The sequence below is a fragment of the Seriola dumerili genome, unplaced genomic scaffold (assembly GCF_002260705.1).
Source record: "Seriola dumerili isolate Sdu_G_001 unplaced genomic scaffold, Sdu_1.0 BDQW01000025.1, whole genome shotgun sequence".
NCBI classification, from domain to species: domain Eukaryota; kingdom Metazoa; phylum Chordata; class Actinopteri; order Carangiformes; family Carangidae; genus Seriola; species Seriola dumerili.
The window spans coordinates 2,786,743-2,801,552 of NW_019174280.1; the positions used below are offsets into that span (position 1 = coordinate 2,786,743).

At 37.9% G+C, this 14,810-nt stretch overlaps 1 protein-coding gene across 1 annotated transcript in view; it reads right to left on the reverse strand.

The window, feature by feature from the left end:
• LOC111240312 (arf-GAP with SH3 domain, ANK repeat and PH domain-containing protein 2-like) overlaps positions 1 to 13,071 on the reverse strand; it is a 32,817-nt gene extending 19,746 nt beyond the window's left edge. The window contains exons 1-2 of the mRNA XM_022770274.1: positions 12,598 to 13,071; positions 4,634 to 4,706 (exon numbers count right to left, since the gene is read on the reverse strand). Of these exons, the coding sequence (XP_022625995.1) occupies positions 4,634 to 4,706; positions 12,598 to 12,723 (199 nt within the window). The 5' untranslated portion in view covers positions 12,724 to 13,071. The remainder of the gene's footprint in view (positions 1 to 4,633; positions 4,707 to 12,597) is intronic.
• Between the last annotated feature and the right edge of the window lie 1,739 nt (positions 13,072 to 14,810).

Sequence of the window (14,810 nt, forward strand, 5' to 3'; positions counted from 1 at the left end):
ATATATATATATATATATACACACACATATATACAGTATATGTCTTTATGTTGGGATGGTACCCATAGCAATACCAAGTGAGAAGCTGTGTTACTGACTGAACAGCTGATTCATGTTCTGCGGCGTGGACTACAGGCTAAGAGACGGTTTTATTTCCTCTGCAGGAGACTCTGACTTGAGTCGTCTCTTGTCCTCAGCATCACTTTCATTTTTTTCTTTTTTTTTACTTTCACAACCTGAAGCAGGAAGATTTCTGTTTGTTCCTCTTGCCTCTTCACTCTCACCATCACATGGGCATCATGGGAAATGATGACAGAGAGCAGGGATGTCTCACTCTGTTTGATAAACTCAAACCACCACTGACTGTCTCCTTCTAACAAGTGATACATGTTATTCTTCTGAGCCACAGAGTGCTATTAAAACACATCGGTGAGCCACACACATGCCCCTGCATCACCATGAACACACACACTGTAGTTTATCTTGACTCAGTCGCACACACGCTGTCCTGCTGCCACAAATACTTGCTAGAGCACCAAACGTGGATTAATCCGCCGCTGAAAATAGTCTCCAACAAATGCTTTATATATTTTCACCTGTTTGTTTGATAAAAAAAGAAAGAAAGAAAGAAATGTTTTTAAAGATTTAAAGATGACTTCTGTAGGAACCAANGCCAACCGCAGCGTCTTCTCTGGAGACGCAGTTGTCCCCGAACTTCTCCATGGCCTGGATGTATTGCTCCTCATTGTCCACATGAGCTGAAACACACAGGAAACAGATGATACTGTGGATGTGGTGGAGCTTTAGTAGATTTAGTCTACAACCTCATTTTGCTTTTTCTGTCCGAAGTTAGATTCCTTCAGTTGAATGGAGGGACGTCACAGGAAAGGTAATAAAGCATGTTCTAATTTCATTTCTTAATAGACATTAAAAATAGGAATTGTAAAAAGAATTCATAAATGAACGATTAATCCATCAATACTTCAATTCAACTTCTAAATACTTCAGATTTAAAAATGGATTTACAAAAATGGCATAAACCACTGATTAAATAAACCATTTAGAAATACATTTAATAATTCATGAATAAATAAATTGAACAATGAATCCAGGAATGTATTCCAATTTTTAAAATTGCTTTTTAAAATTTTTTCAAATTCTATTATTTATTTCTAAATGGTTTATTTAATGAGAATTTGATGCTGTTTTCGTAAATCCATTTTCCATGAAATCCATCCATAAAAACACCAAGTCAGTGTTACACTTACACATTATTTTAATCTATCAATAAATATATTATTTGTCCATATTTGGACACATACGTGCTCATATAGTAAGATAAAGAAGAAATGTTCTGGGAAAAAAAGATAAATACATCAATGTATATAGAAAATAAAATCACTGTACTGTACTATACTTTTGACTGGTACTATATATATATATATATACACACACATATATACAGTATATGTCTTTATGTTGGGATGGTACCCATAGCAATACCAAGTGAGAAGCTGTGTTACTGACTGAACAGCTGATTCATGTTCTGCGGCGTGGACTACAGGCTAAGAGACGGTTTTATTTCCTCTGCAGGAGACTCTGACTTGAGTCGTCTCTTGTCCTCAGCATCACTTTCATTTTTTTCTTTTTTTTTACTTTCACAACCTGAAGCAGGAAGATTTCTGTTTGTTCCTCTTGCCTCTTCACTCTCACCATCACATGGGCATCATGGGAAATGATGACAGAGAGCAGGGATGTCTCACTCTGTTTGATAAACTCAAACCACCACTGACTGTCTCCTTCTAACAAGTGATACATGTTATTCTTCTGAGCCACAGAGTGCTATTAAAACACATCGGTGAGCCACACACATGCCCCTGCATCACCATGAACACACACACTGTAGTTTATCTTGACTCAGTCGCACACACGCTGTCCTGCTGCCACAAATACTTGCTAGAGCACCAAACGTGGATTAATCCGCCGCTGAAAATAGTCTCCAACAAATGCTTTATATATTTTCACCTGTATGTTTGATAAAAAAAAAAGAAAGAAAGAAATGTTTTTAAAGATTTAAAGATGACTTCTGTAGGAACCAATGAGCTCGGAGCTGAGAGCCAGAGACAGAAAGTGTAGAGAGACGGACTAAGACACTGTTTCAAGATAAGATTTTTTGATTATAACAAAATATATAGAAGTAAATATTAATATCTAAGTACAAACATTTTAATATTTTACACATTTAAGTCCAAGTGAAGTTAAAATCAACTTTATTGATCTCCTCCTCGTCATAATCATCAAACATAACTTTACACTACATTATCACTTTTCATCAACATGAATGTGGAGCTGAAAACTAATAAGCAACTATTTAGACATTTAATTAATCTTTAAAATCATTTTGAATCAAAAATGCCAAACACATCAGCTTCTACATTGTGAGGATTTTCTACCTTTTCTAAATCTCATCTGATAGTGAAGTGAATGTTTTGTTGTTTTGGGCAGTTGTTCGGACAAAATGAGATGTCATGTTGGAGTCTGAGAAACTGTGATGTTTGATGTTTTTTAGACTAAAGGATAAATAGTTGTTGGACGCAGCCCTACTTAAAAGAAAAAGAAAAGTGTTTTCTAGTGGTTATTTCAGTCTGTAACAGTAGCAACAATAATTCCCTCACAGATTTTAAACCTAAAACTGCATCTACTTTATATTTCTAGTATAATTTTAGATTTTATTGAGAAAACTTAGAGCAGGTCAGTGTTTAGTCGACAGTGGAGATGAGGAGAGGCTGCCTGACTCTTGTTCACGGCTGATCCACACTGACTCTGTTCTACACAGATATCAAATATTATACACAACAACCTTACAACATATTAGAGGAAATGTGGAAAAAGGATTGAGAGCTATATACAGTACATACAATTTGTGTTTGTGTGTGTTCCTGTGCGTGTCTGGATGTGTGTTTAGAAGGAATTGTTTGTCAGATACTCAGCATTAAGAAGCTTCAGCATTAAGAAGATCAGGAGTCACTGAGTGATAAAAGCTGACAGTAAATTTTTAACACTGTATAACACAATAGCTGCAATGTGCTGGTGTCCACATACTTTTGGCCGTGTAATGGTTTTGACACTCAGCACAGTTTATCAGCTTCACTCCGTCGTGTTTGTTTGTTTGTTTGTTTGATTGATTTTCTCTGACATCAGATTCTCCTGATGGCAGCGTGAAGAACGAGTCCTCCGGACAGCCGCCTTTTTTAGGGCAAATAAAGGTTTGTCTGCGTTTGTTTGCTGAACACATTTGGTGGGATTGGGTCTCTTCTTCCTCTCCTACACACGGGTAGGTCCTGCAGGCGGGCGTCCTTTCCCTAGGCATGCTGGGACAGGAGGTCGGCATGATGGGAATGTTTGGAGGTGAGACTCCACCTACCTGAACACAAGCTCAGCGCCAACCACGCCGACACTGCAGACCTGAACGCACCACCAGCTGCTGGGTCACCTCTGTTTCTGACTAATAACTCTCCAGGACATTTCCAGGACATTTTCAATGACCTGGATTCAAAGTTACAGTTTTTTTTACTTTTGTTGAATTTTGTTTATCATTAAAATCATCTTTTATCTGGGCGGGAAAAAAACAACAAAAAAAGAAGAATCTCCACCAGAGCTACAAGAGCTGCAACGATTAGTGGATTAATCCATTAGCTGATCATCAGAAAATTAACCAACAACTATCTGATAATCCATTAATCATTTTAGATACTACTTTTTTTTTTTTTTACACAAAACACAACAGTAAAATGAATATTTTTGGATTCTGGGCTGTTTGAGAATGTGACCTTGAGCCGATATTTTTCACAATGTTCTGACATTTTATGGATAAAAACCAGTAATCGATTAATTGAGAGAATAACTGGCAGATTAATAGATAATGGAATGGATCTCTACAGTCAAACTAATCTTATTCAGGAAACTGAATGAAGCAGATTCGTGCTTTGAGGTAAAGTCACCTCATCTCATGTTTGGGCCTTCACATATTTTATAGTGCATCGCCTTTTTTTATCAACCATTTTTATTCCCGTTACTATTCATTCTATTCATTGACTATTGCACTTCATTTTGCTGCTCTGGTGTTCTTAAAAGCCAAACGTTATTGTGTTCTTATGTATGTAAACGCATAGAAATGACCATTAAAGGAAATCTGAAATCTGAAATCTGAAATCTGAATCTCTCACACTGTGAGGTCTACTTTAAAAACTCACTTTCATTTCAGGGAACTTTCAAACCTGAACCTGAAAATATTTTATCAACCACTTCTTTCTTTTTTTTTGTCATGTTTTCTTGGGTTAAAAAAAAAATGCATGTAGGACAGGAAAACGCAGTCTACATTTTCAAAAAAAGTTTCCGATTCTAATTTTTACTTTTATCTTTCACTTCATTTGAAAAGCTGAATCTTGAGAAAATAAAGTTGCACTGCAGAGGTGATCTTAGACTCTGGAGGGGCCCAGGCAAAGAAAAACATTAAAGAGTTTGATTTTATAAATGTGTGTGAACAGAACTGAGCAGACAGGAAGCAACTCTTCGTGGTGAGAGGTGTTTGCATTTTTGGAGAGACTGAGGTGAAACTGGGTCACTCACTCACCCAGACCAGACGTGTGGATGGCTTTCACTGACTTCTTGATCTTGTGCAGGACTGATCGGTCCACGTCCAGAGCCTGAGGAAGACAAAGAGTCAGAACAGGAAGCTCTGCACAACACCTTCAGAATAACACATTTTCTTGTTTCTGTCACTGATGATTCTTCCTGTTTCTGGCTCAAGTTTTTAACTGCGGTCTGTGGAGAGACGTTGGTGTTTTTGAATAAATTTTGTGGCCTGGTGTCAGAGTGCAGCCATTATCGGTTTTTCAAACAGCCTCACACCAACATCATGTGAGTATAATTCACTGTCTCGTGACTTGACGACCACACCGATGTTTAAAATGATGTTAAGGTGACAAACACCATTTTCATTCATAAAAAAACTGAGGTTACTGAGGTTCAGAGAGTGTTTCCTCTGTGGATAATTGTATGAATATTGTTTTTTCATTCATTGTTTTATTGCTTTTTAGCCCACAGCCTCCATACATACTTCACATTCCTCCATCACTGCTCAGATTCATGTCCTTCCTTCAGGCAGCCATTGGGTTTCCCTTCACTTCTTTAAAACTCAGTCTGAAAAGACTTTAGTCAACTTTACTTTATGTTAGTAAAGTTAGTTTTATTATGTTTTGACCAACTAGTAAAGCAACATTATGTAAAAAGTAGTTTTACAAATGTCCATGCTCTGATGAAGCTGTGTGTGACTGAATGCTTAGCACAATAAACTGGCTGTTTGCAGGAGTTTTGACACAATTTTCTCCTTTGTGATGCATTCAAGGACACTGTGACATCTCATGATCAGAGTCAGAAAAATCTAATCCAGACGACAAACAACATTAAAAACATGGACATTGTGACGAGACTCTGCAACTTCTGACCTTTCTTACTTGAGAAAGTGAATGTTTTCTAAACATTTCCTGTGTTGCTTTATGTCACCATAACGTTCAAAAACAGAAACTAACCCTGACATATAATCTCTGTGATGGAGCTTTCAAGCCTCTGACACTGGATTTTCATAGAAATGAAGAAAGAGAGAAAGAGAAGAAAGAGAAAGCGCTGGCTACATGGAAGGAAGGAAATCTGAGGGGATGATCTGTAAAATGATGACAAGGAATTTTAAATCTAATTTGATTTGTACAACAGGACAATAGTACAAAATACATACAAATAAAATTGAAAAAAGGTTAGCATAAAAACATAAAATAAGGGAAAATAACCCATCAAATCTACAAAATTTGAAATTAAAGGAAGAAAATGTGGTAAAACATTGTACATGAAAATCCCAGGGTACAACCAGGGTCTGAGAGGAGATTAATACAAGCAGCACACACAACAACAATTTAAAAATCCAGTCGGCTGTTTGAATATCACCTTTAAACTGTAAATACCTCAGATTTCAGCTTCTGCCTCTGCTGCCTTTACCTGATTATAATTTGGCAAGGAAGATAAAATAATTAAAATAAAAGTTTCACAGACACACTGAACAGGAAACAGTTTCAGACTAAATTTAAAATACAAAAAAGGAAAAACACAATTGTGTCCTTTAAGTGAAATGGTATCGAGGCGAAACGATCACATTGACACACTCAGTGTTTTTGTGAATTCATGTTCCTGCATGTAAATCAGTTTGCTGATTGTCAGCAGCTCCTGCTACTGATCAGCTGATTTCATGCAAATCAAACTGTTTGTTCATCAGCAGCTGGACACACACCTGCAGACTGAAAAGTGTGTGCTCCTGCTCGTTGTTAGTCGTGACCAGTGTGTGTTTCTGAGTTCATTCACCTGAGTTAAAGACGTTTAACCATCAGACATCAGGGGAATGTGATGATCAACTAAACAGAGGTTACAAAAGTGTGATACAAATGTGACATGAAAAACTTTAGTTTGTGTTTGTTTAATCACTGAAATGTGGAACTGTCTGCTCCCGAAAAACAGACTCTTCTCTTCAGGATGGCACAAATACCTGGAGAGCAGTGAAAGACTCTCAAAACCTCCTCACCCGTGGAACCAACAAATGAACCCTTAAAATATTTCAAGGACCTCTTCAGCACCTTCTGAAAATTGTTTAAAGAGTCTTGAAAACCCAAAAGTTCCACAAGACAACTGAAGAATCTGTAAAACATTTCAAGCACAATAACCACTGAAAAGGGGCCTTGAGAACTCCAGACTGACCATTAAGATCTTCTCAGGAGCTCTTAGAACACCCTATAATCCCCTCAAAAACCCTTTGAAACTGTCAACACCTTCTGAAAATCCTTGAAAAGTCCACAGGTACCATTAAAGCCTCCTTGAGGGTGCTTGAAAGCCTCGCAAGACCAATGAAATCATTCAACCCTTTTGCAAACCCTTAAATATCTACTAAAATCCCACAACAAGACTTGGAAATCCTGGATTGACCATTAAAAGCTCTACATGGGCCCATGGAATCCAATTAAAATCCTAAAAACCTTGTGTAACAATCTTCTGCACCATCTGAAAATCCTTCAAGAAGCCTTGAAAAGTGTAGATGGATGATTAAAATCTTCTCATGGTTCCTTTGAATATTCGAAAGAACCTTGGGGCATTTTTCAAGGACCTCTGGAAACCAGCAGTTAGCCCCAAACACCTTGGTAAGACCTTAAAAACCACCTCAAACCCGTCTACATATCTCTGTAACTGCCCCCGGAGTTTGAGCACGAGGGTGAATCTGCTTTTCTATAACCATCTTCAAATATAAAAATAGGCCTGTGTGTATTGATGATCTGTAACAGCACTGAAGCAGAGGCACTCTGCGACTGGTTTTTATAGACATGTGATGATGTGTGCTAATTATTTATCTGTGAATTTCTGTAGAGGTTTTGTTGTCTTGCGTGTGTTATAAAGCTGCAACTGAAAATGACCATCTGAATATTTATTTTGAACTTTAACCTGAACATTCAGCAGGTTGTGTTCAGGTCACAATATCCAGTAAGATCTATACCTGACAACCTACAGAACCTCTTTGAGAAGTCCTGAAAACCTTTCAGGACCTTCACAAACCCCATAAGTGGCGACTGAAAAACCCTCAAGAAACCAAACATCTCTTCATGGACTGTTAGAAACATTTTAACCACCTCTTAAAAGAACTCAAGAAGACTTGGAGACCCTTATAGGATCCATGTCATGACCTCTCACATCTTAAAACTTTCATACCAGCGAGAGTTCGTCACATTATTATGAACATAACCTTGAAAACAAAGCCACCTGTTATGTACCTATTATTAAAGACTTTTATTTTCAGCAGTTACAGCTACATCATCATCATCATCATCATCATCATCATTTCTACTTTGAGGCTGAGAGTGTGGTAAACCAAGGCAGCAGCAACGTCTCAGCATAGACTTCCTGGACATGCCTGATACATATGTATGTACACCTCTGACCTGCTTTGCTTCACTACACACTGTCAGCTGTTTTATCAGCTTCACCTCAGTGTGTCACGGCTCAGTGACTCAGTGTATGAAACATGCAGACAGTCCAGAAGCTAAGTTACTGTTTGACTGAATGACTGTGAATACAGGCGAACGTTTCACAAACTGAACCCAGTCGAGATTCGTTCGAAAAACTCGTCAAGCAGGATTTTAGACTCAAACTCATTTTGAATCGTTGCAGGTTCGTAACAGACAACCAGGTTGACATGAGGCAAAGATACTGAGTGATGTGAAGGGGAAAGGTGCAGGGGTCCTACAGAGAACAGGGGGTCAGTTATTGTAGTTTGGTCAGTGATTTGACAGATCCCCAACATGATCAGCAGGTGCAGCTGCAGCTCATGGAGGTGCAAGCTACTCCTTCTTTTCTGAGTCATAACTCAGTCAAATCTGAACACATAGACATGAAATGCATATTTTTAGATTCAGTGTGATTTACACTTTCATTATATCAAATATCATCAATATGTCTGATGTGAATTGTGAATAAACATCCTCAAACCTGCTTAAAATAGCTGCAGAACTTGCCTGAGAATCATCACGTTTTTAAGTTTCCTTCAGCATCACAGTGATTCAGTGACAGTTGACTGAACATCCTTGGGCACGCTGCAAACAGGAACTGATCACAGCTGATTCAGCAACTTTTAATGGAGACAGTTTGAATGTAAATAATTACAGTCTGAAAACACAGGGTTCACTGACTCCATGGCAGAAGCATCTTAACTCGTTTTTGTCCAAAACCAAAAGATATTTAGCTTACGAGGAAAATCTACCCAGCAAAAGAGAAAGAGCCCTGATGTCAGAGGAGGAAAAGAACCTCAGACAGGCATTAACTTGATGGAGAGCCATGGTCAGACTGGGACAGAAATTCAGCCCTGGATTTACTCACTGGGACCAGAGAGAAGGCCAGTAAATACCTTATGGATTTTTTGTCCTATCCACCAGGATTTGTCCCAGTAGTCTTGATATCCAACTCTGGAGAGAGCTCCAACCCAACACTCTGTGGCCTTATTTCTACTCGATCAATAAGTAACAAACCCCGCCTACTTATTAATACAACCAGTTGTTTAAATCTGTCTTTATCACAGCACTGAGATCAAGGTTTCTAGTTCAAACTGTGATTCTTACGTTTGTTTCTTCAGGAGCCAGCTGTGTCACTAATGCTACTGCTAGCAGCCAGACACAAACATCTATATTCATTGTCCTTTTGATAATCTAAATAAATAAAAAAAATATATGTTTTCTGGCCATGACCTTTTTAAAATGTTTATTTTAATACTATATTCGGTTTAGATCTGAACGGTTATTCAAAATATAATCTAAATCTCAATGTGGCCAAATGCACTATCCAAATCACAGGAACTGCAATTTTTCTGATAAAGGTAAAACGTGTCACATTGTTGTGCATTGTGTGCTGCGTGCTACAGAGACGCCCGGCCTACAAATCATATTTACTAGATGTAAAAGAACATGTTTGTTTGGTACAAGACCAACAAAAATCACATCACAAAAATGACCATTCCAACTGAAATCGCAATCACAATATCTGCCAAAATAATTGCAGCCCTATTTCTATTCTATTCATCTTTGCAACAGTGGCGCCAACTTTAAAGGGATAGTTCGGGTTTTTCGATGTGGTGTTGTGTGAGGTACTCATGAATAGTTGGTACATTACCTGCTGTAGATTCTGTTCCTACACACAAGCGCACCTACAGAGCGCACTGTATTACACTGCAGCCGCGGGTCAGCTGAGTGAATCAGAAAGCGGTGTAGTACAGTACGCTCTGTAGGTCTGCCTGTGAGTAGGACTACAGTACATCAGCAGATGAAAAAAATGTAGTGCCAAAGGAAACTGCAGTTTTCACGGGAAGATAAACTGCTAAAAATATTCTACATGAAGCTACATTTAAACAGATAGATGGATAGTGGCCATTTTTAAAAATGTCTAAACCCCGTTTTTTCTGGAGTCCCCGTGCACAGCAACACATACCTCTAGTCCGCTGGTCCCCTGGTCGGCTTTCCTAACTGGGAGCGTGCTGCAGGTAATGCAATGATTTTTCACAAGTACCTCACATAACCCTACGTCAAAAAACCTAAAATACCCTTTTAACTCCACTTGGAAGCTAAGAGGGAGGGTGGGGAGGTTGAAAAGCTTTCTGGTGTCACTTTAAAACAGGTAACTGGTTTTAATATCGTAGCTTATCGGTGTATGAGTAACCAGGTCAGAGCTCTCTCTTCTTAAATATTGTTTAAACAGGAAATCTGGTCTCTGTAATCATGGTAGAGGATTACATAGACGTGGTTTCCCAGGTGTATTTGTCCTGGAGAACACCGGTACTTTCCTCTCACATGGTGTTTAACTTCACACAGACGAGTCGGGACAAGACTGAAGCACAGAGGAGCTTTAAAAAATGAACTAGACGGAGAGGAGGAGGAGGACGAGGAGGAGGAGGAGCGAACGACCGAGAGAAAAGGTCAGAAAAAAGGAAAGAGAGAGAGAGGAGGGATAAACGGAGAGACGGGGGGGGGGGGGACTTAGGTTTTTGTTGGGACGCGATCAGACGGGTGAGGCTGTGTCATCGCCCCCAGGTCCTCTGGGTGGGTATGTCCCAGCATGCAACAGGAGGAGGAAGACACAATAATCGGTCCTGACTTGTGATTTCTAAAAACTTCACATCACTTTTTCAGGTGTGATGTTAAAATATTCTGTAAAAACATCTAGAGAAATATTTTTTTTATTCTTTATATTTGACCTTACATGTTTTATCTTGGACATAATGATTGTACAAATACTCTATTCATGATGCAATATATAATTAATACAAATTAAGATACACTTTCCTATGAGTACACTTTATTGTGAAAGTAAAGCTTGAATTATCTCCATTTCTGTATAAATTTCAGATCTAATCTAAGGTACAATAATAAACCAACACAATCTATTTCAACTAATAACACACAAATCATCGTGTTGTTTTTGTCCATATTGAAAACATATTTCAACCCAAACACAGACAAAGTATGTGAACCCCTCGGCTGATGACGTTAACAAAAGCTAACTGGAGTCAGGGTTATCAAAGCTTGAGTCGACTCAGTGGAACCAGACTGGAGGTGTGGGTTAGAGACATTTTGACTTATGAAAAACACTTTAACAGTATGAGTTTGTTATTCACAAGAAACATCTGCTGATGTGAACCATGCTTCTCAAAAGACTTAGGATCAAGAACCACAAATCCCATCGTCTCACATTGATCTCCTGAAGCTTTTTCAACCACTCAGTGGCCCTTAAAACTTCACCAGGACCTCAAGAAGCCTTGAAAGCATCTTAAAATCTTCAATAAGATTTAGTGGCATCAAATTATGGAATGGCTATCACCTTTCACCATTTTCATTTAGCAAAATACTGCTCCTCTATAAAACATTACAATAGATGCTTAAAAGACCATTTAACTGCTGTTTTATAACTGTTTTTCACATGTATTGTTTGTTTTGCTCATATTGCACACACATCACAGTCTCACATTTTTTGCTCTTATTTTGATATTATTGTATTATTGCAGTTAATTTTATTTTGAAATTAAATTGAAATTTTCTCATCATTTTTATGTAGTCACATCATTTTCTTGTAAGTTTATTTATTTATTTTTTTAACATCCTGTATCCTGTGGGGTATTTCTACATCCTTAGGTGGAGGCTTTAAATAAGCCCATTGGGCTGTTTGCCTTTCCCTGCACTGTATGCTATTTGTTCTCTTTGTCATTTGTCTGTGTATTTTAAATTGTGCAAAATAAATAATATTAATGCTAAAATACTAAAACACTAAAACACTAAAACATCTGGAAACCTTGCTAGGATCCTGGAACTACACCACAGACCCCTGGAACAACCACAGGAAACCCTCTGAGCTGTGGGAGTCAGCATGAAGTGACTGTAGCACCATGTCCAACAGCACTGACATGCTCCTGCCTCACACTGCATCTCTTTAACCACTGACCTTTGACCTTTAACTGCCAGTTCCTCATATCAGTTCTGTTAACACATATGCCTGATCACGGTTGTGTTGCAAAACAAAGAGGTAGCCTAGCTCTGTCAAGTCTTACGACATGTCGAGCAGCAGCAGGAGCCTCAGCTCTGAGCTCAACCCAACTACTGCTAAAGTGCATGAGGAAGTGTGTCTCTCTGTTCCTCTTTTCACTAAAAAACACACTTTTTTTCAGCCTTTTACTGCCTGGAAATGAAGAGGCGGAGGATAGAGACACTGGCACACACTTCATCTGCAGATTTACCCTCAGAAACACAGTTTAAAACCTGTTTTCTATGTACAACATTTACACCCTGAAACAATCAGTTTTCATCAAACCAGCACAAGTTTGAAGAGAAATGTAAAACATAAGAACTTGATTTTCTTATTTTTCATTTCTTCTTCCACTGCCTGTAATTTAGTTTCTTTATTAACACTACACCTGTGATAATGTGCAGCTTCTACATGCCTCAGGTTATTTCCTAGTGTGTGTCCTCTTACCTCCTCCAGACCAGCCACCGCGTTCCTGCAGTGGGACATCCGGGTGGTGAAGTTGGAGGTGGTTGGAGCTTTGTAGTCCTCATTAGTCTCTGCAATAAACTCTGTCACACTGATCAGCTCCGGCATGTTGACCTCCGAAACACACAATCCGTCCTGAAGCGGAGGAACTCTACAAACTCTTACACTAATACAGAGTCAAACCCGCCGCAGCCTCAGGTACAGCAGCCACACCTGGACTGACTCAAACCGATCCAAACTGTCAGAAACTGCCACCAAAGATCCTCTCCTGGGTCCAGGACGCGCTCCTCCTCATAGCTGAAGGCTTCAGTCAGACTTTGAATCCACTCCGGGTCGGGTACTGAGGTTTTATTTCCATGACCTGGTCCGCAGTAGAGGTTGAGGTTGGGGTGAGGCCCGGAGCAGCGCACGGATCGTCCCGTCACATTCCTCCGTTCTCCTGCTTCAGACACCTGAGGAAGCTGCAGCGAGGAGGGCGGAGACACGGAGAGGTGGGGCGGAGAGAGCTCTCACTCCGCTGGTGTTTTCAGGGACCAAAATCACATAATGAGTGTAAAGTGCGGAAGTTTCTTTCTCCTGCAAGTCATTTCCCCAGCAGCGCTGGAAAGTAACTAAGTGCATTTACTCAAGTACTGCAGTTATAACTACTTTACATATGTGCTACTTTACTCTACTACATTTAAGAGGCAACTATTGCACCTTTTATGACTAAATTTAAATGATCATTTTACAAATAAAAGATGTGATATATGCAATACCAAGTGCAATTATATCTACTATTAAACCTACTGTTGTTTCAGACAACTATCACCTTTCACTAGGAGAGGCACATATCCCATACGCAAATGTAATATATGCACATATAGGCCTATTGAATTTCCATATATGACATGTGCTTACATATGAAATACCAACATATATGTAAAATCTATATATGAAACCTATTAGAAGTAGAATAATTTAATATATTATCATGTATGTCTAGTCCATATATGTTTATGTATGTATGATTATATTGCAGACATATGTTAAATGAATATATATCCATCCCAAAGTCCGTCAGTACGTATTGATATTATAAACAGCAGGGTCCAAAAGTCTGAGACCAGTTTCCTAGAATGGGAAGATAAACATGTTTAAAAATAATAAGAAAAAAAATATAAACATATAGAATTTTATATGCATGTTGTTTTAATGAGCTTGCATATATGATTTGAGAAATAGTGTTAACATATACAGTATGCTCCCAACTTATTATACTATACACACATTCATCATATAGACATTTCATCTACACTGTTGCTTATAAAGTTGGAATAAAATATTTTTTACCTCTTTCCATTAAATGATTGTGACAATGTGATTTATTCTTGACAGATAAAGTGATTACAGAGGATTGTGTCTGAAAACAAAATTATTCCAACTTTGTGGGCAACAGTGTATGTTATGAACTTATATCTTTATATATTCAGAAGATATGTGATAATAAAATAAGTGACATATATGGCAATTACTCTTGATATAGGGACATATATGTCATATATTACATTTCTGTATGGGATCCTTACATATTTCTATACATATTTTAATTTATTATTTACATATATATAATTGTAAGGATTTTTTAAATATTTTTTTATTTCATGTTTATATTTTATCTTTATCTTTTTATCTTTATCTTTTATAATCTTACTTCTTATTCTCTATTCTTTGCTGTTACATTTTCATTCTTGAGTGAGCAGCTGTAACGTTTCCTAATTCACCCCCCCTGTGGATCAATAAAATATTCTCATGATAAATGTGTAAAATATGAAGAAGGTGTTGTAGATTAAACTACCAACCAGTATAATGCTGATAAAACTGGCTCCACCTCGACTGGCCATGACATTGAAATGCTACTTACATGTTAATGCATCAGTGTTAGTATTCAAATAATACAATATACATTCTGAGCACATTTATTTTTGATACTTAAGTATATTTTGCTGATAATATTTTTCTTGTTACACAGGATTTTTACATAGTGGTGCTGCTACTTTGACTCTACTTATTACACTTGATGTGTCTTTGTCTCCTGCAGAATCTTTATGAAAGTAATGGATAACACAGCAGAGAAATGCGGTTTAATGGGCTGTTAAAAAAATAAAATTAAAATAAAAGTAACAAGTGATGCATGTAGCCTAATTAATTTAATG